Source organism: Lissotriton helveticus, chromosome 11, assembly GCF_964261635.1.
Source record: "Lissotriton helveticus chromosome 11, aLisHel1.1, whole genome shotgun sequence".
Taxonomy (NCBI): domain Eukaryota; kingdom Metazoa; phylum Chordata; class Amphibia; order Caudata; family Salamandridae; genus Lissotriton; species Lissotriton helveticus.
In genome coordinates this window covers 902,801,124-902,827,015 of record NC_136072.1, presented here as the reverse complement: position 1 = coordinate 902,827,015, position 25,892 = coordinate 902,801,124, and the positions used below count along the sequence as shown (strand labels likewise).

The following is a 25,892-nucleotide window of genomic DNA, read 5'->3' as shown; positions in this document are numbered from 1 at the left end:
ACTAAGAATACACATGACAGAATGGTTATTGTGAGAATTCTATTATGGTTCACATGCGCTATCACGAGAATGGCATATTATTTAACTTTTTTTTTATCACATTAGGGTTCTTTCACCTTTTTGGTTTGGAGTATTTCACCAGGACCCAGTAGGATGTATGTACAAATTTAAAGTATGTATAAAACCAATGACTATTTTTAGGTAATTTCCTACACATGAGCCTCAGATTAATGAATGTTATGATTTTGTTTGTTTTGGATTATATACCCTGAAGAAGGGCCAAGGGGCCAGAAATGCATTGGGCCACAAAGAATGGAAACTGCTAAACTTTATCAATGAGATGATTATAGAAGTGATTTGTACTATATATTATGTTCTGTGTAATTAACCGATTAAAATTTACAATGTGATGAACGAAGATTGTTACATTGCATGTGCATTTTGAGTTGAGAAGAATTTTTGATGATAATGTCATAGAAAACACTAGTAAATATTGTGTAAAACAGGAGCAGTCTCTCATAGCAATTGTGCTCAGTGGCCAAGTTTTATAAACTTGTATTAAGGTGGGTTCTGCATAGGGCATGTTGTGCCAGTGTGTCCACCACTGTTGGCAAGCAAATCAAGCAGGAAAATGCCAGATTGAAGCTAAAAAAGGGTGTGCTCCTCGTCTTACAGTAGAACAGTATTACAAGACCTTCATGTAAGCGGCTGTTGGCTACCCCACCATCGTCTTCTACATATCAATCTGCTAGAGATCAGAGCGATTTGCCTGGCCTTGCAAGCTTTTCTTCCACGGATACAGCAGTCCGCCGTTCTAATACGTACAGACAATACGACGGGCATGCATTATATAAAAAAGGAAGGCGGCACCAGATCTCGACTGTTGTCACAAGAAGCCCAGACAATCTGGGAATGGGCAATCCAGCAGGAAGTATCACTCCCGGCGTTCTCAGCAAAGCAGCAGACACGCTCAGCAGACTGAAGTCGGTCAGCCACGAGTGGGCACTGGACCACACGACTCTACAGAAGGACTTTCACAGATGGGGCAGGCCTACCATAGATCTCTTTGCCACGCCGCAGAACAAAAAATGCTGATGTTACGCAAACAGGCTACACCATCTGGGATCGTTGGGAAAATGCTCTTTCGATGGCCTGGTCAGGCACATTTGTTATGCTTTTCCCCCATTCCTCTGATCCCCAGACTTCTCAGGAAGCTAAAAGCAGAACCCTGCAAGATGATTCTGATAGCTCCTGCGTGGCCCCGACAGTTTTGGTTCACAGAACTGCACCTTCTCTCCCTGGACCTGATCAACTGATTCCTTCGCTGCTGACGATGTCCCAGGGCCAAGTCTGGCATCCAGATCCGCAATCTCTGCAGCTCTCGGCTTGACTCCTGAGCAGTGCTTTCTCAGGCAAGAGCCCCAAGTACCAACAAGAAATACAAGTTGAAGTGGAAGCGTTTCTGCATTTGGTGCCAGCAAAACGGTGTCCATCCTTTTAAGTCTGAGCCGCATGAAGTTCTTCCATATATTCTGTCATTGGCAAAATCGGGACTGCCTCACTCTTCCATCAAGGTGCATCTGGCAGCCTTCTCTCGCTTCAGACACACGTCTTCAGGTCCTTCCCTCGGGTCGGCAAGGATAATTAAGTGGTTTCTCAAGGGCCTTTTCAGAGTTTTCCCTCCAGTCAAGCTTCCTCCTCCTCTTTGGCATCGTAACTTGGTTCTCGCCCAACTCATGAAGCCTCCTTTTGACCCTATTCACAGGGTAGAGTTGAAATTACTCTCCTGGAAGGTAGCTCTTCTACTAGCTTTGACTTCAGTTAGATGAGTGGGGGAATTGCAGGCTCTCACCATTCAGAAACCCTTTCTCCTGTTCAAAAAGGGGACAGTGATACTGCATACCAACCCAAAGTTCATACTCAAAGTACCTTCAGACTTTCATTTGAATGAGCCGGTTATACTCAAAACTTTTTCCCTCAACCGGCAACTCCGGCAGAAAAGGCACTTAACTCACTGGACATTCAGAGGTGCTTAAAGTTCTGTCTCCAACGTACTAAGGACTTCAGGAAGTCTTCTCAACTATTTGTCTCCTTTAGTGACCCTCGTAAGGGCTTTCCCCTTTCCAAGCAGGGGATAGCTCGTTGGATTACCAGCGCTATCCAGTATTGTCACAGAGCAGCAGGCAAGCTCCTGGAAGGTTGGGTCCGTGCTCGTTCCACAAGGGTAATTTTTTCTTCGACTGCCCTCTTTGCCGGAGTTCCTATCCGGGACATCTGCAGGGCGGCGACCTGGAGCAGTACCCATACGTTTACAAGACATTACTGTCTGGATTCTGCTATGCAGAGTGACACAGCAGTTGGCCAGGCAGTCCTGAGGAACCTCTTTCAGTAGTGGTGAGCTTTCCCTTTCATCCCTCCTTCCATGTTACTGTTGTTTTCAGCTCTTGCACATTTTTGAACCTCATGTGTTTATATTTCCTAAAGTTTCTAAGTATGTTATTGACCATTGAAATTGTCATTATGGTGATTATACTATTGCTTTCTTGATGATTTTATGATGGTCATGGTTCCCAAAATGTGCTGATAACTTCTAGCTACTCTGAATCAATCATGGGAATCTATGAAAGTTACAATACTGGAGTAAGAAAACAAGTTACTTACCTGTAACTTTGGTTCTCCAGTTTTGGAAACTTTCATAGATTCCCAGGCGACTCACCCTCCTCCCCTGGTAAAGCTCAGCCTCTTCCATCTTCAGTGGTGTGGTTACACACCGGCTACGAAAATCTGAGGTTCTGAGCTTCTCTGAGGAGGGTTTTAAGTGATGAGGCTAATCTGATTGGTTGTTCATTTTTGTTGGTCTCGTTTACAAAAAGAGGTGGATAGGTTGCAAAACAAGAATTGGCCTAGGCCTCGGTACTGTTTTGGTAATTGTTTCTATTGCTATTTCATGTATACCAGTGACTCCCATTCCGACGACGGGGAATGATACAAGCATGGGAATCTATGAAAGTTTCCAATACTGGAGAACCAAAGTTACAGGTAAGTAACTTGTTTTCTTCTGCAACAGTTATAAATAGCCTATGAACTATCTTACTAATTTCTAAGGCAGCTGTATGTTACTTGCTTTCTCCTTGATCTGAAATAGTGATCATATTTAAAGAGCGGTTTGCTACGGCATTGTCCTCCGGCATTCATATCTATATTTAATTTTAAAATAAACTCCAGGCTTCTGACTTCTCTTACCTTGTGGTTCTGATAGGATGTCACAGCGATGAACGCAGTCTCTGAAAAGACGTGAGTGCAGAAGGCTGTATTTTTGGATCCAAATCCATTATTTTCATCAGCTTTCACGATATGGAGTCTTGGCTGGTATTTATGCATGGAATTCAGGATAATCTTTGGAAATATAGAGAAGCAGAATGTCAAGCAAAACACAAATAGTAAGTGTTATGATTCACAGATATTGAGGTAATGTAACTTTTTGATTGCCCGGACAGAGGTAAAAATTTATTCTCTGATATAAAGACTTATGTTGCAGATAAAACAGAAAATCTTTAAAGAATGGTGGAACAATATTCAAACATTTTTAGATCCTTTATGAGGCATTTTGTGCTTCACCTGATTCGCCAAAACAACATTTCAGTCTATATATCATATACAAACGACTGTGAAGGTCGTTTTTAAGACCAAGACTAAGCTAGAAGCTCCTTCACAGAAGCACAGCATGAAAGCACCTGAATGATGTATACCGAAGTTTCAAAACTGACAGATAAAAATTCAGTAATGTATCACCTTATGATTTTTACTACCCGGGTTTTAAATGGGCCGGTACTCACTTGTAGAGTACTGGTATTTCACAGTGTTCCTGCTTGGAACTGGAACTTCTCCTTTGCCATGGAGAGTACTGGTACTCTGAGATGCAGCGCTGGCTTAAGTTAGTTATGTAGCAGCAGCACATTTTAAGGTCGAAGCCTACCAGACAGTGCAGCTGTCTGGTTTGCTAAAGACATCTTGGGGACATTAGAAAGCTTCCCTGGTATTGTATTCCACCGGTTGCTTACCATTGGGTTTGTGGGTTGTAGCTCACATTTTCTGGCATTTTCTGACATTAGAGAGCTTCCCTGGTATTGTATTCCACCGGTGCGTACCATTGGGTTTGTGGGTTGTAGCTCACATTTTCTGGCTCGCTATTTGCTGGCTTTATTTGTTTTAGGCTGTCCATTCTGAGTTTGTCCCCACCAAGGAGTAAAACCTTTTCACACTACCTCGCCTTATATTCTTCCTCGAGTGCTTCTTTCTGTAAACAGGCCTGTAAATCTTTTTCTTATCTTCTCACATTTGCTGTCAGATGTCAGGCTCTGTCTTTCAACAGAGGTTGGTGTTCGATTTTTCCTGAGTTCAAAGTGAGATGATTTATGTGACAACCTTGCTGGATACTGTGGATAGGAAAGGGTGTTCTTTCTAGCACACAACAACATTTAAATGAACTGCAAGTATCACAGAATATATCAGGATTAGGAAAGCACAAATGAAGCACATTTTTTGTTAATTCTGAAATGGGTTGGAAACCAATACTTATATATGATTGATCATAGCAAATCAATACACCATGTGATGCCATTTCCACACATTATCATTGTGGCCTATAATATAGTTTTATTAGTAAAACTGTGTTTATGGTGCAAATGCAATGGTCATTTCAATTGTAAATGTGTTGGCTCTAATGGCAGTGTGCTACTACACCATGCCTACTCCACTCTATGCCACTCCACACTACACCACTCCATACCACTGTACTCTACTCTGCACCACTCCACTTTATACCATGCCACTGTACTATGTGCCACTGCACTCTACTCCACCCTGCACTACTCCACTCAGTGCCACTGCACTCTACGACACTTCCCTATAGGCCACTGCACTTTACACCAATCCAGTATAGGCCACTCTACTCTATTCTGCACAACTCCACTCTACGCCACTCTTCAACACCGCACTCTATGCCACTGCACTCTATGCCAGTACACTCTATGCCAATGCACTCTAATATGTACCACTCCGGTCTACGCATCTGAACTCTGTGGCCATCCACTGAACACCACTCTAATGTACTCTGGACCACTTCAATCTATGCCAGATTAGAGTAAAGTGGTGAAGAGTACAGCAGCATATCTATGCCAGTGTACTCTACACCACTATACTTTACACATTATACTCCACGCCACTCGACTCTATGCCAGTGCACTCTACCCTGCACCACTCCACTATACGCCACTTCACTCTACTATGAAACAATCTACTCTACGCTAAACCACTGCATTCTACGCAACTGTACTTTATGCCACTCTACTCTACACCACTGCACTCTATGACACTGTACTCTAAAACAGTGCACTCTCTACCGCTGAACTCTGCACTATTGCACTGTATACCAATGCACTCTATGCCACTCTACTCTGCTTAACTGCACTTTATACCACTGCACTCGGAATCACTCCACCGTTCTCCACTGCACTCCATGCCTCTCCACTCTTCACCACTCTGTGTCACTGCACTCCCAGGCACTGCATTCTACGCCCCTACACTTTAATCTACGCCACTGCATTCTATGAAGCTGCATTGTACACAGCTGAATTCCATGTCACTGCATCCTTCACCACTGCACTCTATGCCACTATACTCTGCAATGCTCTCTGCCAATGCACTCTGAATCACTCCACTCTACACCACTCTATGCAGATGTACTCTACTCTGCACCACTCTACTCTGTGACTGCACTCTACCCTGCACCACTGTATTTAATTCCACTGCACTCTATGCAACTCTATTGAACACTACTCTCCTCCACACCATGGCACTTTACATCAATGCACTCTGCGCCACTCTACCCCACTGCACTCTATGACACTCTACTTTACACTACTGCATTCTTTGCCAACGCTCTCTACACCATTCTACTTTGCATCACTCCACTCTATGCCACTTTGCTCTGCAGCCTTTCACTGTACAGCACTGCATTGTATGCAACTGTATTATGCTACACTATACTCTACTCTGCAGCACTCTACGCCACTACACTCTACTCCACTCTACTCTGCACCACTCCACTCTATACCACTCCACTTTGCACCACTGCACTCTAGCTCTTTGCACTCTCCGCCACTGCACTCTACTATGCAACACTGTAATCTACACCACTGCATTCTATACCTACATTGTACACCTCTGAATTCTATGCTGCTGCAGTCCATGCTACAATTCTCTACAATACTCTACGCCAATGCACTCTACAACAGTCTACTCTACTCCACTGTACACTACTCTGCGCAACTCCACTCTGAAACTCCAATGCATCACACTATGCCACTCTACACAATAATACTCTTCTCCACTCTTCGCCGTTCCATTCTACGACACTCCATGTCACTCTCCTTAATGCACTAACTTTTAGCCATGCTGAACAGTAGCCACGCTGGTGCACAACATGGCTAAAACACATTGGCAAAGCCAATAGCTCTTGCATAGGCGAGACCTATTGTCTTTGCCAAAGCTAATCATTACTTTGAGGTTGCTGTGGAGGGTCTCCAACACATTGTGATTAACATGGCAGTGTCGAATCAGGCCCTTTGCAGTCATTCACACTGTGGGTGAGTAATGCAGCAAGGTATGTCATGTCTCCTGACACGCAGGATATCCTGACATTGACATAATGATTGCGCCTACCTGTAGCCACGCTGAGCCAAAAAGGTGGTGTTTAATTACCACGATACAGACAGAACAGATGAGTTCAAAGCACTGCCAGAATGTTGGGAAGGTTGTGGGAGTATATGTGGCCTAACAGCAAGAGCTGCTAACTTTGGAACTGGAAAACCAGGTTCGAGAGGCGACAGCTCAAACAAGCTTTGATTCTTGGGAAATCACTCAATTCCCCCTGGCCTAATTTGAATGTGGATACATAAAATTATGTAATGAAATGGACAGAGTTTTGCCATCCAGGTAATGACAGAAGAGAATGCTGAGGGCCAACATAAGGGCACCCCTTGTTATCCCAAACCTCTGGTTCCCTAGTCTCCACCGACATGCACTCAATGTTTCCATGCAGCAGTAATTACTGCAGCTGTGAGGGCTGCTTTCCTTAATGTGATGAGCATGCAGGCACGTGTGCTTTTGGTGCACACATGCAGGTTCAGCCTTGGCAGACCTTGATTTCATCTTCACTTGTGCACAAGTAGTGGCCGGGGAAGCAAAAATCTGGAATTGCGATTTTCCAATTTCGATTTTTATCAAATCATAATTAGGAAATTGCAAATCCTCATGTAAGAAAACGAATCTTTTTAACTAGGGAGCCCTAGTGGGTCGCAAATCACTTTCCTCATGAATACTAATATGTTAGGCCACAATTTGTGACTCATTACGAATCGCAGCCAGCTCATGGAGGGTGGCCTGCTGATGTCAGCAGACCACCCAGTCTGGGTTTGCTTTTTAATAAAGCACACTGTTTTATTTTTATTTTTAAATGCAGCCATTTTTCCTTAAAGTAAAATGGAATATGTTTAAAAAGAAAATAATTTACCTTCGAAATTTCATTTCTTAAGAGTAGGCAGTGGTCCATACAATCACTGCCTTCTCTTAAAAAATATTTTTTTAAACATTTGTCGAGGGGAAGGAGTCTCTTGGGGACCTTTTTTCCATTTGTGAATGGTTACCACTACCTTTTAGTAGTCATTAAATAATGAGTGTTGTCGCAAAACATTCATACATACCACTGCAAATCTGTATTTGGTAAGGGTGCCCTAAATCCCAGCTCACAAGTACCGAATTGATATGTAGGTGCACTTCCAAATTGCAATTCGGTAATGTGTTACGGATTCAAAATTTGGTCTTTGTACATAAGAAAAAGTATGTTTGCGGTCAGACGTTTTCGACCGCAAAAATGGTTTGTTCATCTTACCCTAGAGGTTAGGTAAACTGTGCTTGCTGAAGCAGTGTACATGTTACAGCAACATACTGATGTGCAGTCTCTCGGTCCTCTCTTCATATTCACTGTCAGCAGACTTGGTCATACCTGTGGGAGGTGGTCTGGCAATCAGGAACTTTTTTTGCAGTCATAAGTTGCATTTTTTGTACTTTCTGCTCTATTCGACCTTGTAAAAACGTTTCTGTAGTTTGGGCCTGAAATGTGTACCTTTTAAAAAATAATTTCTGAGATGTTAAGGTAGCTATTCGAAAACTTTCGGTGTCCTTTGTGCTGTTTTGTCAATCCATTTGTACAAAGCTGAAAGAAGTGCACTTAGAAAGCTACATTAGAGCATTTTATTACCTGTTGTTTTGTGTTTGGGAAGGTGAGAAAATCGCAGAAGCGGAGAGACATAAGGGTAGGCCAGAGTTGTGGGTGCAATGACTGAAAATTCTAATGAAAAGAAAAGGTTAGCCTAATGGAAGACAGTTGACTAATTATTGTGTCTTGGCGATATTATAGCGCTAAGTAAAGTAACTGAAATCTTGTTTCAGCTGTATTTAAAAATAGTAAAATATTGCCAGGACTTGCATTAGGGTAACGGATTTTGTTTTTATCAGGAAGGACTAGATTATAGGTTGAGGGGGTCTTTAAGCTGTGTTTGTATTTCTGACAGCTGTCCTAAACATTGTAGTTATATTAACGGCATTGAAAGCGCTTTACGTTGCAAGCAGCTAAAAAGTAATTCAGTTATATTAATGGCAGTGAAACCGCTTTACGTTTCATGCAGCTAAAAAGTAATGAGCCGAATATTTAAATCCCGCTTGAGCTGTATAAACAAAAGAAAAAGTGAAATACGTTTTCGTCTAGGATGAAAATGCTTTATGTGCAGGAAATACACGCCCTTTCCCGACAGGTACAACGTAGGTTAGTTATATTGTTTTTTGCTGGAAGACATTTATATCGATCTTAATGACCAGCATTCATGTTGAGTGCTGTACCAAGCAAACTAATTTGTTTGATTCTATAAACTGAGTTCGATTTGAAGGAGTAGAGTTTTTCAGATTTTCTGGAGTCGGGGAAAACATTCTTTTAGGAATCTTGGCGACAGAGCCCAAGCTTGCCCCGCCAAACCGCTCCATTCATGGCCTCATAAGTCATTCGTCTTGTCTGGGCTCTCTTATCCTCTGGAATTAAGAAAATTGCTTTGACAGATACTCCTAAGTCTTAGACATCAGCGGACAACGATCTAATAGTTCATAATTCCATTACTTGCAACTCTAATTGAGGCTGTGAAAAAGTATTGCTGTTTCCCTGTCTTTCCAGTTTTCTTTAAATGGTTAGTGTTTTGTATGCTACCTAGTCACAACAGGTTATTTGCTTCTGTGCATAGGAAGATCAATGAGCGATGCCACATTTCATGATGGTGTTTTAGGACATGTTTATACATCCTTAAGGCATGCTGGGTCAGAATAATTGTTCTGCAGACTCTCTAGGTTTTAACAGGATTTAGGACAATATTATTCTATCTTCCAGGTCCACCTCTCTGTGTTAATTCCTCAATCAATTGCAGTATCCATTTGGTGCTAAAAAAAATTAGAAAATAAAAGCAGAGCGCCGGTGGGACTACAAAGCTTTAAAATAGCTGGGTTTTGACTGACATCCTGGGCAAAAGGCGTTCGTCAGGACCTCTCACCACAGTCTGAAGCAGGCGCATAACTCCCATTGGGCTAAAAGTGCTTGAGACACCCCCACCTTCATGTCTCTTAGCCCGGGATGCTGCAGCTTCCAGGACACATACAATTCTTTAGCTAATGTGTGCTGAACTGCACGGGAAATGAGGCCTCAGCGACAGCCTCCTACAAAGTATTTTCCAGATCATCCAGAGGTTGAAGTGCATTAAAAAAGTATGCTGCGAAGAAGCATAATGTTTTGACACAAATCCCTGGCTACCAATGTTACTAGATTGGGATTTGCATTAAATTTCATAGGTGTTTGCATGGGAATGCCCATGCACCAGCCATGGTTTGCCCCATTTGCGCAAACTAGCGCTACGCACTACTTTAAGCAAATGTTCAATGCAAGTCGTGATTTCTGTTGGAAAGTAAATCCCACCACAAGACTCTAAACTGAACTTGCATCACCTTTGTGAAGCAGACCCTCTGTAAAGTGTTTGCAAATTAGCTCCTTAGGGCCAGATATACCATCAGTTTTAGCGGTTGCAAATTGAGACTCAGACCGTTTCCGACCACTAAAATGCCTTTTAGCATGTATAATCTATTTTGCGAGTTGGTAATGTGAAGGGGAAAGCCAAAGGCATCCCTTCCTAATAGCGAGTCGCAGGGGCATGTACAAATGTGTTGCGACTGGAATGTGGCTGCAAAGTATTCATATTTTACTGACTCCATGAAGAAGGTGGCAACCCATTTGCAAATGGGAAGAAGTCCCCAAGGGACCCCCATCCCCTTTGTCAATGTGAGCGCCAACAATTTTTAAGAGCAGGCAGTGGGCCCCCGGACCACTGCCTACTCTTAAAATATGAAAATTTTGCTTTTCATTTTTATTTTTGAAATGCATCCTGTTTTCCTTTAAGAGAAACGGGCTCCATTTCAATGAAGACATTGCTTTATTGAACAAGCAATCACAAATATGGTGGTATGCTGACCCCAGAAGACCACCTTACCTGTGATTACAGGCTATTACCAATGGGTCACACATTTTGACCTGCCTCATGAATATTGATGAGACAGGTCAATTGCAATCCTATTGGGAATCGTAAACAGTGTCTGTGACACTGTTGTACATCACATTTTGTGACTTCCTATGAGTTCCTATATGCAAGTGTAAAAAATGGCATTTAGGAAGTTGCCGATTGCTTAGGTTGCACATCTTGCCAGCAGTGTTTAAGGTGAAAGAAGTGTGTTAAAAATATATATTTCTATTAGAACACAATCAGACTGTATTTAGGTCAAATCTTTCTTTTTTTTAAATATACATTTCAGTTAGTATCCCTCACTCCAGAATCAGCTGCAAACACCCTTACGTTCCCTCAAAAAGAACAAAACCTTGTCAACATGAAGGATCAAATGACTTCATCAATTAAAGACATATACTGACTCTCAACAGCCTTTACATTTGCTTATTAACTAGTTGCACACATTAATATTTCAGTCAGTTAGGATGTAAACTAGTGAGAATGCTTGTTTCTTCTTTCGCTGCCTAGCCTTACCTGACTTCACTGAACAAGAGATCCCCTCCATTCCCTTTCAGCCAGATGTACCTGAAGGGTGGCATTATCTGTTCTGAAACTGTTGTGTTTTTTAAATAAGTATTTGAACTGTTCTTGGCAAATTAAACAAGCATTAAAAATGCAATAGGTCTTGCCTTTTATTAAGTTAAAGCCATTATTTTGCTATACAATACCATTAGCAAAGCAAATGGTTTTAACCTAATCAAAGGTGAGACCTATTGCATTTGTGAGATTTTGAGCTATTGGCATTGTAAATGCCAGTGCCTTTTGTTTATGCCTTAAAAAAAAACTTGCAATAAAAAAAGACATTGTCATTTACAATGTTGATCGCTCAAAATCTCGCAAATCCGAGACCTATTGTACTGCAAACGCTTGCTGTTTAATATTATTTGTTCCAATAATAAGGGTTTTCGATAAGAGCTCTACATGTGCGTGTGAAAGGGTGAAAAACCTCTTCGACGGTTACTATTTAAAAAAAAGTTCATTAGAGGATGAAGTGAAACATGGTTGGGGCAAGAGTTACCACTGGTGGCACACTGCTCTCCATCGGGTGGAAGCGATGCAGAGAAGGGGAACTGAGTAAATGCAGGTGTGTTTAATTACCTGTATCCCAAGATCTTAAGCGACCCCCTTATTGGCTGTGAAGAACTGTTCACACGGAGGAAGAATGCATTCCATTTCAAAATGCAGGTACGTGCATCGAAAGATTTTTCACCGGCAGCGAAGTGCAGTCGACTGGACCAGCGCCCTGCCGTGTCCCTCCTGCTAACATTCTCGCTTTGCAGGTATATTTCCGGACAAAGTGCCAGGGACTTGTGAAAAAGATTGTTTTGGCTCTGCCTTGCATAGTTGACTCCACCTCATGTTTTAAGAACAGGGTGTGTTAACTTTCTGAACTAGGGCCAACAGACTATTTAGACCCTTTTCCTGAGAGTAGCGCGCCTTCTTGAGGTATTTGCTCAAAGCCCTCTGGGTGTCATTGAGCCACGAAGTGCTGCCTCCTGGAAGGTGATGCCATGTTCAAAGGAACTTTATGAGCCTGATCACCTAGGGGACTGTCTGAGAAGCAACTGCATATAAAAGGGAATTGGTCAAAATTATTGAAAGAAACTAGCCACTGGTCCAGGGAATTTCTCAACGTCTAGTAATTCAAGCTCTAGAAATCCTCTGAAAGTATGCATGTCTTGTCCTTCTTTTCTATATCTACATCATGAGCACCAGTTAAGGACACATTCACGGGGAGACACATGATTTGTTCAGAATCACAGCCGACGTTGCGACTTGAACCTGGTTCCCAAGCTAAGAAGTCAGTGTAAATGTGTAAAAGGGATTATGAAAATGTGAACGGTTAAAGGGGGGGGAGTGGTTTTCACAAACAATGCATAATAAGGTCACTGGAAATATACCTCACAGGACAAGTCTCCTACAATGAAGCACAAACCTACCATGAGAGAGGTCATTATTAAACAAGAAAAAAACTAAATGCTCGCGAAGAAGCAACACTGTGTCTTATATACAAGAGAGATCGCTAGAGATAAACAACCCATTCTGTTACTTGAAGGCATAAAATGATCATGGAAAAGCAGTTGATTAAAATTGCTTGTTAAAGACCTACACCAGGGTATGAAAACAAACAAAAACGTTATAACTAAACCACTATGAAGTAATGGAAACGGGGAAAAAATGTTATCTGCGCTGTTACTGAAATAAACAAAGGAAACAATTTTACCACATCGTTAAACTGTACAACAAGCTGTCACCAATGCGCGAATGCAGCTGCATGTTTATTTTTGCATCGCGCTTTCACTTTAAAGTGAAAGAGCAATTCAAAAATAAACCTGTGGCTTCCTTTGCAAAAGCAAAATGAAACAAGCGCAGCCAAAGCAGACGACGTGCTGCTGACAATGAAAAGAAAAGAGTCCTTACTGTCTTTCAAAGGACAGCATGTAAAGCCGCTAGTAAAAGATCCAGTCCCAGTGGGCGTGGTCTAAAGAGGACTGGGTGGCAACCAGGAGGGACTAAAAACCATCCAGTTCAATCAACGAAGTATGTTTAGCATAATTACTGACGAGAAACGACGCACGCCGATGAAATAGCAAGTGTATTGCAAGTTATATTTAAAACCAGCATGTCAGTGCAACATAGATAATTTGCATTAAGTATCACAAAAGAATGCTATCGGACACCACATAAGTTTTGTAAGATTCTCCCAAGTGAGACCAGCTTCTTTTTTCAGGGTATGTGTATACTTGGATTATGGCCCTAGACTTGGGTGCAAGTCCACAAAGGGAGATCAGAAACTGGTATACCAACTATTGTTGATAGCCAGACTTACTCTGGCTAGATTCTGGAAAAGGCAGAATGGTCTGAGCTGGCAGGACTGGTGTTTAGGAAAATGACCTCCTAATGTGAGAGCTGTAAGGTCACTTGGCTAAATGTAACTAACTAGAAAACCTAGGGATGAACATGAACACGGGGACTACACAGACAGAATATCATAACTCTGTGATTGATGCACTGAATCCTCACAGGGGATGGTGATGTAGTTAAATGATTTATGTTTTGATAAAAAAAATTCTGGAAAAGTTGCAGCATTCCAATACATGTATACTGGCATCATATAAGGCTTGCTGAAATATGTCTCTTCACTGAATGAGCTATGTGTAAAATATACGCATTCCAATATAATGATATAATAATAAAAAGGTTTTTTTAAAACACTGTTCAATTGCCTTGTGTGAAAAAGTAGGTGCACCCTGTGGTTGAGTAAAATGTGGATCCATATTTAGCATCAATAATATGAAGTAATCATTTCCGGTAAGAGTTTCCCAGTCTCACCTGGGAGGAATTCTAGCCTACTCCATCTTACAAAATTGCTTAAGCTTGTGACTATTGATGGCGCTCAGTAATGCACAGTTCTCTATAGGTCAGCCGCAGCTGCGCACTTCTACTTGGCCATTACAAAATTCTGATCCTTGCATTTTTCAGTCATAAATGTACTGGTCTTTTTTGGATAGCTGTCCTATTCATGATTCATTTTAAATGTGCTTCAGCAGTTTAGCACGTGGTATAACATTTTCAACTATAATCTGCTGTTAAAGAGAGGAATTCATGGCGAACTCACTGAATATGAGGAATTTAGGCTCTGTAGCTGCCATTCAATGTGTTTCGTTTTTGTGAAACATTTCTTCGAACAGGAGATGCAAACATCTCAACGTTGGTCTCATCTGTCTAGCGGACCATGTTCCAAAAGCCTTGTTCTTTCAGTTTTTGTTTTGCAGACCTAAGTTGTACCCCAATGATATTTTTTTGAAGAGAAGAGTTTTCCTTCTGGCTACCCTTCTATTAAAGCCAGGAGCCCTTCTGTTTCGTTTTTTCCTAGATAGAGAATCATTAGCTCTAATGTTTACCAGATTGATAGAGGATCTGCAGATCCCTAGCTGTTGCTTTGATTTCTTTATGATCTCTACAAGCATCATACTGTCTGATCTTGGGGTAAATTTGTTGGAATGCCCCCTCCTGGGTAGAGCGGAAACCATATTCACCTTTCTCCAATTGTAAATAATGTTTCCCCCTGTGGAATAATGGGCTTGATATGGTTTGTTCTCTCTAATAAAAGAGAGAGGGACCCAAACCTAAAGGGATAGGGTACCAACAAACGACTTTATGTCAAGAGAATTTCCCTTTAGGTAAAAATATTTAACGAACATCAACTTCTCAATAATGTAGAAGAACAACATATATTTAAGACAAAAACCACAGTTACAACCAAATGGAGACTAGAAAACTAAGAGCAATGCAAAGGTTAAAAAACATAAGATAACAGTGATTTCAAAATAAGCACAGTTTATTCATTATAAAAATATTGATAAAAATGCATAAAAACACAGTAAATTTGGGAACACAGAAAAAATTACACAGGGGTAAATCTAAACGCAAATACTCCTACTCAAATTCATACACCTAACACCAGGAAATATACAAAAAGTCTTAAATCAAAGGTAAATGGTATTATTCCCTCCATTGAATTGGAGGGAATAATACCATTTACCTTTGATTTGTGTAATTTTTTCTGTGTTCCCAAATTTACTGTGTTTTTATGCATTTTTATCAATATTTTTATAATGAATAAACTGTGCTTATTTTGAAATCACTGTTATCTTATGTTTTTTAACCTTTGCATTGCTCTTAGTTTTCTAGTCTCCATTTGGTTGTAACTGTGGTTTTTGTCTTAAATATATGTTGTTCTTCTACATTATTGAGAAGTTGATGTTCGTTAAATATTTTTACCTAAAGGGAAATTCTCTTGACATAAAGTCACTTGATATGGTTTGGAAATGGCTTTATAACGTTCTCAGATTAAAGAGCAGCAACTTTTCTTTCTCTGAGATTGTCGCAGATAGCTTTTGACACACGTCAAAACAAAACATTCAAGGCAAAACTTACAGTTTCAATTTTTAGATGCAAGTGGCAGCACTTCCTGAAGATTGAGTACTCGTGTGAAGTTGTTTAGCAGCACCCGACTATACTTTTCATTTTTAACTGATATGGTAGATGGATCTTTCGTTTTATAAATAACAGCAAAGTGAATTTTCTGTATTTGTCACATAGGGCTAAATGTAATAACTCATAGGACTTGGGGAGAACTAAACAAAGGACAGGCAGAGGTCCTTTATTTCTGTCAAATAAACAAAAACTCTAATTAATAGCCCAATGCAAGTACTATATGAAGAGAGAGAGTGCGCCTATAACACAGCTTTTAATAGGCCCTTAAATTCTGGCACTCCTGAATTTATCTTCTCATCAAAAAGAGGGAGGTAGAAAGCTGATCCATTCAGTTTCCAAAGTAGAATTCAATAATTAAAAGAGAAAGGATCACTTGTCCTGCACAACCTTAGGTTTCTTGCAAGAGCGGGGGGTGTGTGTGTCCCAAATAGAAGACCCTCATGCACGTGATGGGTAGGGTGGAGTTGGAGCGGTGTATCTTGATTCTCCGCTTTTTTATTCACGTGTGTGCATAATCATCAGGTCGATCAAGTTATGCAACCTCCACCAGGAGGTGTTAACCCAAGGTTGAAACAGTAGTGAGCCAGTGATGAGGGAATATTAAAAAGCCCGGATAACCAGAAAAGGAAATTTTTAATAAGTCTGGGTTCGGGTCTTGTTAACTCTGGTATAGTGCATCATGGGATACTTATTAGGAGTAGTTGATGCACTCAAAGTTTCCTTAAAAACATTGCGTGAAGGGAATAGGTCGACATGTTTCTGCCTTCTGCGCCTTAGTAGGACTTACAGGCATTCATCAGGACCGTTATGTGAAATAACGTGAGGGTAATGTGGACAAAGTGCTCAAAATGGAGTGATAAGAAAAAGGTATAATGACCTGTCTCTTGTTTCAAATGAGGTCGCAATGTACCTGTTGGAGAAAGAATATATACACGTACTTTTCAACACAAAGGGGAGAGGGTACATGGGGAGACACCAAACAGAAAACTGTATCTCGAGTCTATCAATGATAGACTAAAGCAACAACTAAAAAATGGCAATACTTCATTCATGGCTGCTATCAATGGCAATGTCAACTCTCTCATCAAACTCTCCATGCTCTGACAGAGGGTCATGGCATGCTCAGAGGTGGATACAACATGCAGATAGAATCAGAGTTAATGCCTGTGCAATGTATCAAATTGTAAAACGAGCTTAACGTTATAAGAACCGTGTTGTGCTCGATGATATATCATTGTGAGATATTACACACACTCAGTTCAACATGTAATTCTATGTTTATCCGAAGTTCCAAAAGAAACATGTGTAGTGCCGTGCTTAAACACACGTGTTCTTTTCAAAGCGTGCTTATGGTATCTAACATGCTCGTTGTGGCATACTGGTATATTTACCTCGCGCATGTAAATACAGCGCTCCAGTCAGGTTTAAAAGGCTAGAGGGGGACTAAACAAAGGGGAAAGGTGTTATTTTTAAAAAAGGTTAGCAGCAATACTTGCGGTTGTTGGATTGTCTGGTTACCGTCGGGCTACCTATTTTGTCCTGCCCTGGCGTCTTCTGCGAGCGCGCTGCCTTCGTTAACCCGGAAACGGAACTATCTGTTTCCTGTCTGGTAATGACTATGGGCGTCAAATCTGATTGGTTGTGTAGCGCGTCGCCATGACGACCTGTAGTGACGCGTATGTTGTCCTCAAAATTGTTCGTGTTAGTAAATATTTTTGCGGGTTTGTTAATTTTATCCACAAGCCTGTGGTCGGAGTGGGGGCTCCGTTTACATTTAGGAACTGGTTAAAGAAGAAATGATCTTAGTCTGTGTCTAGAAAGTCGGTCGAGGCAGATACTTCATTGTTAAGCCGGCAGCGAGGGAACAATACCTTACAACCAATTAATGGTGATGATATTTGTTTATGTCCCAAAATATGTAAGGGGCAAAGGCTTCATTGTGAGCCAGCATAGAGGAAGAAAAATGGGAGGATCTTAAAGCACGATATATTGATCTTTTTTTATGTCCCGAATATTGGGTGGAGGCAGAGAATTAATTGTAAACCGCCAGAGAGGTGGAACGGGTTGGGGGAATCACTGAACCTTGTTGAGGTAATGTTCAAATAGGTACTTATTTAATTATCTGTTGAGACTGAGTCAGGGTATATTGTCATTCAGCTCCCGTTCGGTTCCCAGTCGATGTACCCACCTCTGCTCTTTTTCAAAGAGGATTTTTTCAGCGTTCCTGTCTTTCTTAGATAAGGTTTCTAGGATGACCCAGTTGAGATCTTGAGTTGTATGGCCCATCTCAAGGAAATGGTTGGCCATTTTTGTGGTGCTCTTCTTACATTTCACTTTGCTCTTATGTTCGCACAGTCGCTGCTTGGCTTTTCTACATGTCATGCCTATGTATCTGAGGTTACATGGGCAAGTGATCATGTATATCACGTGGGTGGTGTTACAGTTGGTATGATGGCGTATAGTCCATTTGAAATCCGGTAGTAATTGGAGTTCTTTAGTGGGTCTTGTCAAACTGCAAACCGAGCATGAGCCACATGGGTAGTGTCCTGTTACTTGGGGGTTACCCCATGGGTCAACTAATCCTCTTTTGGGTTTAGGTGGAGGTCTTTTATGGACAAGGATGTCTCTCAAATTGCGGCTCCTTTTGTTTGCAAACCTCGGCTTTGGCCATGGGAGATTCCCTGATGTTAAGATGCGCCAGTTTTTGTTAATGATTTTCTTGACACTGTTTGTCACTGGGCTATATGTGGTTACGCAGGTGACTTCTTCCGAGGGTGTTTTTGGTGTGGTCTCCAAAAGTGCTTCCCTATTTTGATTTCTTGCGCGTTTTTTACATTTTTTGATCACTCTTTGTGGGTAATCTCGTGCCTCTAGTTTTTTGCATAGATCATTGGCCTGTGACTTATATTCATTGATGTTGCTGCAATTATGTTTAAGCCTGAGAAATTGGCTATATGGCAAGTTCTCCTTCAGAGGGCGAGGGTGGAAGCTCTTGAAAGAGAGTAAGCTGTTTTTAGCAGTTGTCTTGAAGAACGTCCGGGTCTGGAGAGTTCCTTCTGCCGCATAGATTGTTAGGTCCAGAAAGTCTATGCTTTTCCGGTTCATGCAGTAAGTAAATTTTAGACAGTCATCTCTCTGGTTGAGCCAGATGTGGAACTCACTTAGGCTGGTTTCGTCCCCTAGCCAGATGACGAAAATGTCGTCTATATACCGTTTCCAGAACAGTATATGACGATGGTAAGGGTTGTTATTCTCATTCAGGATGTGTAGGTCCTCAAAGGTACTGACGTAAAGCCCGGCCACGCTTGGGGCAAAGGTGCTGCCCATTGATGTCCCGTGGCACTGTAGGTATAGGTCGTCTTTGTATTGGAAGAAATTTTCCATGAGCGCCAGCCGGCAGCATTCCAGTACAAAGTGTCTTGGCGTTTTATGATTCCAGGTTGAGTTGAAAAGTATGCTCTCAAGAGTATCCATTGTTTTGTTTTGTGGGAGGCTCGTATACAAGCTCTCAACATCAAATCCGACCAAGAGCATGGTGTCAGGAGAGTATTCAATGTCTTGTAACTTGGTTAATAAGTCTCTTGTGTCTCGTAAATACGTCGGTGTCTTTTGGACCAGAGGTCTAAGGTATTGGTCTGCGAACTGTGACAGGGGTTCTAACAAAGAACCTATACCTGACACAATCGGACGGCCAGGTGGTGGTACTCGTCCTTTGTGTGTTTTCGGTAACGAGTAGAAGTAGGGAGTACGAGGTGTGTGGGTCCTGAGATAGTCCCCTTCTTTTCTTGAGATCCAGTCATTGGTCTCAGCCTCTTCTATCATCATCACGATGGTTCTCTGTAATCTCGATGTTGGATCTAGGGTCAGAACTTTATAAAATTTCTCATCCTTGAGAAGGTCCAAACATTGTTGGTCATAGCCCTCGGCTGTGAGGAGGACCACTCCTCCGCCTTTATCGGCCGGTTTTATGACTATGTTATGATCATCTCTGAGGGCATTGAGAGCTGTTTGTTCTGTCCTGGAGAGATTTTGAAAGGGTTTTGGAGGTTCGTCTGCTAGTCCATCTATGGCTTTGAAGATGGCCTGCTCGAAGGTCAGTATTTCGACTGGAATTTGAGAATTCAGAGGACAGAAAGATGACTTGTTCTTCAAGGTGGTATCTCCTTCCCTGTTGGGAATTTGGTCTCCTTTGAAAAATGCTTTTAACTTCAATTTGCGGCAGAACTCTGCCACTTCGCATTTGGTTTTAAAAAGATCAAGCTTCGGAGTCGGGACATAACCAAGTCCTTTGTTGAGTACGAGTTCTTCATCCTGGGTTAGAACCTTCTCAGTGAGATTCACGATGAGGGATTCGTGGTTGTACCGGTTTTGGCTTTGGTTACACTCCTCGTCTGTACTTGCCTGGATTGGTCGGACCAAGTTACTCCTCTTCTCCGGGTTCTTTGGGGCGCTGGACCATTCCCTAAAAAAGGCATATTTTGTTGGAAATTCTGACCTGTTTGTATTGGTATCTGATGGTTCATTATCTGGGGGCCTTGGAAATATGGGTTCATCCACCCCTGGAAGTGAGGGTTGAAAGGTTGGAAAGGCATCCCTTGAGGGTTCGTTTGAAACAATGGGGGCCGCCACGAATTGCGTCCTCGGCGGTTACCTCTCCTATTCTGGAAGTATGTTTTGTTAGGATTGTTGTTTTGGTCTGATCCTTGATCGGAACCTGTGCTAGAAGCACCGCTGTGTGATCCATAATTAGAGGCATTGTCATCTGCATTATAATCCTTACTGCTGTAGGGATGTATCTTTTCCAATGAAAACTTCTTGAGTTCTTTTGCTAACTTTTGTAGTTTAGTTTGCGTTAGATACTCGTGGGTGTTGCTCATTTCTTTGTTAATCTCTTCTAATCTGTTCTTATATATGGTGATATTTACAGTATTGTTCAATTTTGTTTCTAGGATTTCGATTTTCACTGTAAGTTCTTCTGTTAGTCTTGTAGCTGTTTTGATAATTAGGACTAAATAGTCCCTTGTGCACTTCCATGAGATGGCAGACCAGTCTTTTCTGAATGGAAGGTCCTTCAGGAAGATCCTAGGGGCGTTGGTGACCCAGAGTCCTCTGGGTGCTGCGTTGACTCTGGGGTATTCCGTCATTATTATGCCGTGAACGGCTGTTCTTACTTGTTCTTTTTTTATCTCTGTTAGTTCGTCCCACTCCGTGGAGCTGGAGAGAGTCTGAGTGAGGTCACTGTTCATAAATAGAGTCGGTCTAGAAAGTATTGCGTCGATTTCTTCGATGGAATGACTTAATCCCAGGTTTTCTGCCATCATGAATTCTTCGAGGCTGTATTCTGATCAAGGGGATTTTTGTTCAGAATCGCTTAGTCAAGACTCCCACAGCTATGCGCTGCTCATCATCTTCTCATCAAAAAGAGGGAGGTAGAAAGCTGATCCATTCAGTTTCCAAAGTAGAATTCAATAATCAAAAGAGAAAGGATCACTTGTCCTGCACAACCTTGGGTTTCTTGCAAGAGCGGGGGGTGTGTGTGTCCCAAATAGAAGACCCTCATGCACGTGATGGGTAGGGTGGAGTTGGAGCGGTGTATCTTGATTCTCCGTTTTTTTATTCACGTGTGTGCATAATCATCAGGTCGATCAAGTTATGCAACCTCCACCAGGAGGTGTTAACCCAAGGTTGAAACAGTAGTGAGCCAGTGATGAGGGAATATTAAAAAGCCCGGATAACCAGAAAAGGAAATTTTTAATAAGTCTGGGTTCGGGTCTTGTTAACTCTGGTATAGTGCATCATGGGATACTTATTAGGAGTAGTTGATGCACTCAAAGTTTCCTTAAAAACATTGCGTGAAGGGAATAGGTCGACATGTTTCTGCCTTCTGCGCCTTAGTAGGACTTACAGGCATTCATCAGGACCGTTATGTGAAATAACGTGAGGGTAATGTGGACAAAGTGCTCAAAATGGAGTGATAAGAAAAAGGTATAATGACCTGTCTCTTGTTTCAAATGAGGTCGCAATGTACCTGTTGGAGAAAGAATATATACACGTACGTTTTCAACACAAAGGGGAGAGGGTACATGGGGAGACACCAAACAGAAAACTGTATCTCGAGTCTATCAATGATAGACTAAAGCAACAACTAAAAAATGGCAATACTTCATTCATGGCTGCTATCAATGGCAATGTCAACTCTCTCATCAAACTCTCCATGCTCTGACAGAGGGTCATGGCATGCTCAGAGGTGGATACAACATGCAGATAGAATCAGAGTTAATGCCTGTGCAATGTATCAAATTGTAAAACGAGCTTAACGTTATAAGAACCGTGTTGTGCTCGATGATATATCATTGTGAGATATTACACACACTCAGTTCAACATGTAATTCTATGTTTATCCGAAGTTCCAAAAGAAACATGTGTAGTGCCGTGCTTAAACACACGTGTTCTTTTCAAAGCGTGCTTATGGTATCTAACATGCTCGTTGTGGCATACTGGTATATTTACCTCGCGCATGTAAATACAGCACTCCAGTCAGGTTTAAAAGGCTAGAGGGGGACTAAACAAAGGGGAAAGGTGTTATTTTTAAAAAAGGTTAGCAGCAATACTTGCGGTTGTTGGATTGTCTGGTTACCGTCGCGCTACCTATTTTGTCCTGCCCTGGCGTCTTCTGCGAGCGCGCTGCCTTCGTTAACCCGGAAACGGAACTATCTGTTTCCTGTCTGGTAATGACTATGGGCGTCAAATCTGATTGGTTGTGTAGCGCGTCGCCATGACGACCTGTAGTGACGCGTATGTTGTCCTCAAAATTGTTCGTGTTAGTAAATATTTTTGCGGGTTTGTTAATTTTATCCACAAGCCTGTGGTCGGAGTGGGGGCTCCGTTTACATTTAGGAACTGGTTAAAGAAGAAATGTTCTTAGTCTGTGTCTAGAAAGTCGGTCGAGGCAGATACTTCATTGTTAAGCCGGCAGCGAGGGAACAATACCTTACAACCAATTAATGGTGATGATATTTGTTTATGTACCAAAATATGTAAGTTGCAAAGGCTTCATTGTGAGCCAGCATAGAGGAAGAAAAGAACACGTGTGTTTAAGCACGGCACTACACATGTTTCTTTTGGAACTTCGGATAAACATAGAATTACATGTTGAACTGAGTGTGTGTAATATCTCACAATGATATATCATCGAGCACAACACGGTTCTTATAACGTTAAGCTCGTTTTACAATTTGATACATTGCACAGGCATTACCTCTGATTCTATCTGCATGTTGTATCCACCTCTGAGCATGCCATGACCCTCTGTCAGAGCATGGAGAGTTTGATGAGAGAGTTGACATTGCCATTGATAGCAGCCATGAATGAAGTATTGCCATTTTTTAGTTGTTGCTTTAGTCTATCATTGATAGACTCGAGATACAGTTTTCTGTTTGGTGTCTCCCCATGTACCCTCTCCCCTTTGTGTTGAAAACGTACGTGTATATATTCTTTCTCCAACAGGTACATTGCGACCTCATTTGAAACAAGAGACAGGTCATTATACCTTTTTCTTATCACTCCATTTTGAGCACTTTGTCCACATTACCCTCACGTTATTTCACATAACGGTCCTGATGAATGCCTGTAAGTCCTACTAAGGCGCAGAAGGCAGAAACATGTCGACCTATTCCCTTCACGCAATGTTTTTAAGGAAACTTTGAGTGCATCAACTACTCCTAATAAGTATCCCATGATGCACTATACCAGAGTTAACAAGACCCGAACCCAGACTTATTAAAAATTTCCTTTTCTGGTTATCCGGGCTTTTTAATATTCCCTCATCACTGGCTCACTACTGTTTCAACCTTGGGTTAACACCTCCTGGTGGAGGTTGCATAACTTGATCGACCTGATGATTATGCACACACGTGAATAAAAAAGCAGAGAATCAAGATACACCGCTCCAACTCCACCCTACCCATCACGTGCATGAGGGTCTTCTATTTGGGACACACACACCCCCCGCTCTTGCAAGAAACCTAAGGTTGTGCAGGACAAGTGATCCTTTCTCTTTTGATTATTGGACTCCTGAATTTATACCAGAAGCACTTTGCATTCTGGGCTTTTTTCAGATCATTGCCCAGTCACTGTAGTGCATAAAAGAGGGTAACTTGATATGTATGTCTTTACAAGGGCATAGTTTTTTTATTTTACTTGTGAAAGTGTGTTCTAGTGTCAAACACTGGCATAAAAATACCACACACGCACACTGAAAACATTTGTGTCACATAAAAGCAAACTGAAATCTTGCCTGCTGTATTAAACAAAGCATGATTTACTAAAATAGCAGGTATCAGATCAGCCTGTGTATGATATGTGTGCGTAATGCATGTGTTCATTATGAATGCTTACATTTCGACTGTGACTGAAACTGTGAGCGCATCCAGAAGTGACCTGGCACATGTAATGCAAATTTTGTTCCACCAACAAAGAACCAACTTTAGGGTCATTAACAAACATTTGAAAACCATATACCATAACTAACTTATACAAAAAGGATCTCCTTTAAGTTACCCTTGGGTGTAAATCATGTCTTCAAGTTACAATAATTCAAAGCTAAGAGTGCTTTTTCTTTGTACCAATACGTAAGTGTTCTATTTCTCTGGGATGCATTAAACAACAATGATTTTATACTAGTTCTAGGCACACCTATTTGCTAGGATGCACCCCCACTACTGTATTAAAATTATTCATGACAGGTATTTTTTTTAATTGAAATTGTTTATTACAAGCATATGACAGTCACGTTTAGGGGGCACGATATTTACTTCTTTGTTTTTATGGCATATAGTTTCAACAAGACAACAATCGCACCAACATGCAAAGGCCAGAACCATTGGTTTTACTAATGCTTGTGAAGAGCTGGTAACTATTAAAAAAATTCAAAGGTGCCAAGGCCAGAAATTGTATTAGAAAAAGTTACAATTACAAGATTCCTGAAAACTTTGTAGATTAGTTCTCATTACACGTGAATACTACACGTAATTACAAATATAAAAGCATATTACGCAAGAGTGACGGGAAACGCAGGTGAACTGCCAATAAACAACTGCCTTTGGACTTGTCCAAGCCCAACTTCCAGTTTAGTCTCATATCTTTGTGAATCGCACTCCAAGTATCTGCTTTCCATATTAACAGACACCAACACCCTCCGGAACCTCAGCGTAAGATCCCCCAAAATGCATAACTGACAGGACCCTCCCAAACCCCACGCAAAGAATGAGATGTCCCCGCAGAAGGCGGGTTACTCATAGTGACACTGCCCCTTGAATGCACGCGCCGCGTCCGTTGTTTACAACTGCAGCCAATCCTCATGTGAGCGCCGCTAAATATGGATCTGGCGTCGTTGTGAGATCTGTGGAGCCTTTACACACCAGTGGCCAGTTCATTGAACGCGCCATCATGTCTCCCTAATGAACCGTGCGCTGACATAGCTGTAAATGAATGGACTGTAAATCACTGCGTATTGATGCACAATAACCCACCGACCGGAAACGAAGGGTCATGCAATGTACACCGTGTGGGAATAATGTATGTAATTCAGACACACTGCTATTTATGCCGGTAAAATCTAATTTAAAGCACACCTCTTGGAAGCAAGTCTTTGATTACATGAAGAGCACATGATATCATTCACTAGTTGACTGAGATCGTCGACCAGTGCCAGACTGATTTCATTTCACGTGCCATTTCGGTTAATTCTAAATAGGTGCACGAGGAAAAAATAGGCACTATGTTCTCAGTAATGACGACCATGAATGGCTGAATCACTTTTTAAAGCAGACTGCCACCTACAAACAGATATCTATGGACAAGCTCTCGCCATTGTGGAAGGGCAGATGCTTCGTAATAAAAACAAGCACGCATGTGCACGCGCCTCACGCTGAAAAGAGGCAGCAGGGGGAGGAGAGAGAGGAGGGGGCCTGCACCGGTTTCCCTTACGGGAGCTAACAGGAACCATTGCTCGCTCCCGCAAGGGAATCACCAAACGTGCACGCATTGCCATTCAAAGAAATGCAACACATGCTCGTTTGGGGCAGAAAAGGGAATCGATTGCTACAGGTCTTTTACCTATGCAGCGCATGCGAGCTGCGTAGGCGAGACCTAAAAAGGGTTAGGAACACCTTTCTCAAT

The 25,892-nt window shown here is 41.7% G+C and overlaps 1 protein-coding gene across 2 annotated transcripts in view; it reads right to left on the bottom strand.

Annotated features, from left to right (window-relative positions):
* The window catches only part of TBX5 (T-box transcription factor 5), a 615,870-nt gene that overhangs the window by 280,048 nt on the left and 309,930 nt on the right, over positions 1-25,892 (bottom strand). For both annotated transcript variants that reach the window (XM_078665962.1, XM_078665961.1), the window contains exon 6: positions 3,244-3,396. In XM_078665962.1, the coding sequence (XP_078522088.1) occupies positions 3,244-3,396 (153 nt within the window). The remainder of the gene's footprint in view (positions 1-3,243; positions 3,397-25,892) is intronic.